Source organism: Saccostrea echinata, unplaced genomic scaffold (genome assembly GCF_033153115.1).
Source record: "Saccostrea echinata isolate AGI-Se365-2 ecotype Australia unplaced genomic scaffold, CSIRO_AGI_Sech_v1 ptg000015l, whole genome shotgun sequence".
Classification (NCBI taxonomy): domain Eukaryota; kingdom Metazoa; phylum Mollusca; class Bivalvia; order Ostreida; family Ostreidae; genus Saccostrea; species Saccostrea echinata.
In genome coordinates this window covers 748,660-751,839 of record NW_026889764.1, presented here as the reverse complement: position 1 = coordinate 751,839, position 3,180 = coordinate 748,660, and the positions used below count along the sequence as shown (strand labels likewise).

Here is a 3,180-nt window from a genome sequence, read left to right as displayed (position 1 = left end):
ATATTTGAACAAAATTCGATCGATCGATCGATCGAGAGTTAATTATCTCCTACCACCCTCAATTTGAAATAATTTTTGCAACTTAAGGACATACATAACGTACCTTAACTACTGAAAACTTTCCAAGATATTCTTAATTTAAGATTATTGTGCCATCAGATGTTCGTAGACAAAATATCAGCATGCATTACCAAGGGTCTTGACAAGATATCAATTGATGAAAATTCTTGTATAATTCAAAGAAAAATATGCAAAAATTACTAAACATATATTCTAGATGTGAGAAGAAGTGTACAACAGAATATATATACAGATCAAAATGTTGCACACAGTTCCTTAAAGTATTGGAACTCTTCAACCCCAGGGAAAATGACAATAAAGTTCAAAGTATGTTGCGTATGTCCTTAAAGTTATAAAGATTGAAACAAAAGAAAGAATATTTTTGATTTAATTATATCGAACACACGACACACGACACACTAGCTCCATTCTCATATGGAGGGCAAGGGAGAGATCCACATATGGTTTTCACGGGGTAAAACAACCTTCCATTATCGTCACGTCTGGATCCTTCTATAGAATCTGGATCATCATCAAGACAGAGATACTCTGTGCTCTGATAAATGTGCCTATCTGATGAATATTGTTTCTGCCAGAATGGTGGACATGAGCGTTTTCCGGGGATCATGATGGAGGAAGACGCCATCTTGACTCTACACACGGCGCAAGGAACATCCTCTGATATGCGCACACGCTGCATGGTCATTTGGTACTCGGCGCCATAGAGGTAACCATAGTCATCGCTGGCTGGGACAGAAACTGACAAGCTCTGGGGTAGGTTTTCTGGATCATGTGGTAGGCACAAAGTGTTCACACCATCCCCGGTATCCGAGTATTGTTTTCCTGCAGTTATCCCTGAATAGAATATCAACGCTCTGTACTATTCTAAAGGAATCATATTAGAATCCTATGAAAGGTTGACGTTTACGAGCTCATTGAAATGAATTCCGAAATCACCTTTTTATTTATAATGAAATCGTTTTAATAATTGAATTGGAATAAAATGTTGCTTATAATTAATTTGAAAGTTTGTTCAATGGCTCAGTGTTTCCATATACAAAATTAAGATTGAAATGATTACCTTCATAAACAACCTCCGTTCCGTTCACTTTTGGACAAGTTTTCTTTCCCCAAATAATGAAGGTAGCACCTAAATTAAGTAATATTAAACTGATTAAATGAATTCAGCCTGGGAAATTGGTTTTATGAATCAATCAAAAATGGTTATATGGTTAATGAAAAAGAATATAAAATATTCATTTGTGGATCATTATCAATTTGTATGTAAGATTGTTTTCCATATTTACGTGGACAATGACGTCTTTGTCAAACTAAATGGTCCTAGATTTACTTATTGTATGCAAAAATATTTGTTATGAAAATCAAAATCAGAATAGTTCAATTTTGGTTGTTTGAATTTAATATTTTTGTAAAAATCGAATGGATTAGTATTGTGTATTGTTTCAATTTTATACTCTTTCAAATCATAGTCTATATCAAAATAATATCGTAAACATTTGACAGTGTGGTCATTATTAAGAAAATTATAGCATATGTCTACGAACTCTGTAGACAATCCTCGTACATACTTACTTCAAGCTTGCGAGTAAAGAGAGTTTGCCTTAATTTGAAAGTTTGCTTAATTTCCATGTTCACAATAAACTATTTTAGATTTCTTCTCATGATGATTTTCATTTTCTAAAAAATTATAACCAAAAGTTTCAACCTTAACAAGATCTAAAAATGTTTGGAACATCAGCAAGTAATTGAATAGTCAAATGAATATCGTAAGAGTGTAAGTGATAAGGAAGATTACTAGAGTGTTCAAAGGAACGCATGTGTCGCCTGCTATAGCATAATCAAAGATGATAAATAAATATAAGAGTTATCAGCTACTGTAGGTTCCTTATTTTACGCGAGTACTTAATATTGCTAATTGATTCAATTACGCCAAATCAAAGATTATGAATTCGCTATTGCATGTTTACTATATTCAAGCACTATAAATATAAGAGCGAGTAATTTTAGTAGTCCCCTACCGGTGAAACCGGAGGGGACTATAGGTTTCCTCTGAGTCTGTCCGTCCGTCTGTCTGTCTATCTGTCTGTCCCTCTGTCTGTCTGTCTGTTTGTCCCACTTGGTTTTCCGCACTTTTTCCCTAAACGCTTGCAGATATTGAGCTGATTTTTTGTATGTAAATGTATCTTGATGAGTTACAGATCAAGTTTCCATTTCGTTCCGCTTCATTGATTTTTTGAAGGAATTACGGCCTTTTCAATTTTCAAGGGTTTTCCGCAATTTTCTTCTAAACGCTTTCAGATATTAAGCTGATTTTTGGTATGTGACTTTACCTTGATTAGTTATAGATCGAGTTTGCATTTCGTTCCGCTTCATTGATTTTTGACGGAATTATGGCATTTTCAATTCTTAACAGGAACCAGATTACACTTGCCAGTAGGGGACTAGTATTGCTAATGCAATATTCTCAGAAAGCTTGTTTCGAGAGTGATGCATCACGCGAAATTACACGATTATTAATTCTTCGCGTATATTAAAGAATTTACAATATGTATTTGTTACTAGTATTATAGTTTTTGTCTGCAAAGAAAAAAAACATATCCAAAAAAACCCATAAATACTGGGTACATGTACGTTTGAATAGTATTTATCATAATAATGACAATCAGAGAAATGTTATTCCTAATCCTAAAAGCTGAAATGAATCGTGAAATTGAAATTTTTAGAAATAACTATTTAAATGTTATCCATACGTGTTTAATTGACCAATCCCTCAGATTAGTAACTAGAAAGATATTTCAGTGTCTTTACTGCAAAAGTCAGTCTACAAATTGTTGAAGTACGATCCATTTTGGGATACCATTTCAATATATTTACATTTGCTGTGTTTTTCTACTAAGCCAACTTTGAAATTGATTTGAAAGTCATTTTTGTGTATACTCACAAAAAACATTTTCGAAACATTTTATTCACTTTATGGCCTCACATGAGGCATAGAAGTACAAAAGAAATAAATCAACAATGAAAAGGTAACAAATGAACAAAGGCTTAACATATATACAATATTAATTTAGAGGTATTGGAAGGAATTTCAAGAGTGAA

The 3,180-nt window shown here is 33.1% G+C and overlaps 1 protein-coding gene across 1 annotated transcript; it reads right to left on the bottom strand.

The window, feature by feature from the left end:
* Nucleotides 1-451: 451 nt before the first annotated feature.
* LOC133187967 (uncharacterized) lies at nucleotides 452-1,647 on the bottom strand. Its single transcript, XM_061323360.1, has 3 exons — nucleotides 1,626-1,647; nucleotides 1,142-1,210; nucleotides 452-915 (listed from the first exon to the last, which is right to left on the bottom strand). The coding sequence occupies exons 1-3, from the start codon at nucleotides 1,645-1,647 to the stop codon at nucleotides 452-454; spliced, it is 555 nt and encodes a 184-aa protein (XP_061179344.1).
* Between the last annotated feature and the right edge of the window lie 1,533 nt (nucleotides 1,648-3,180).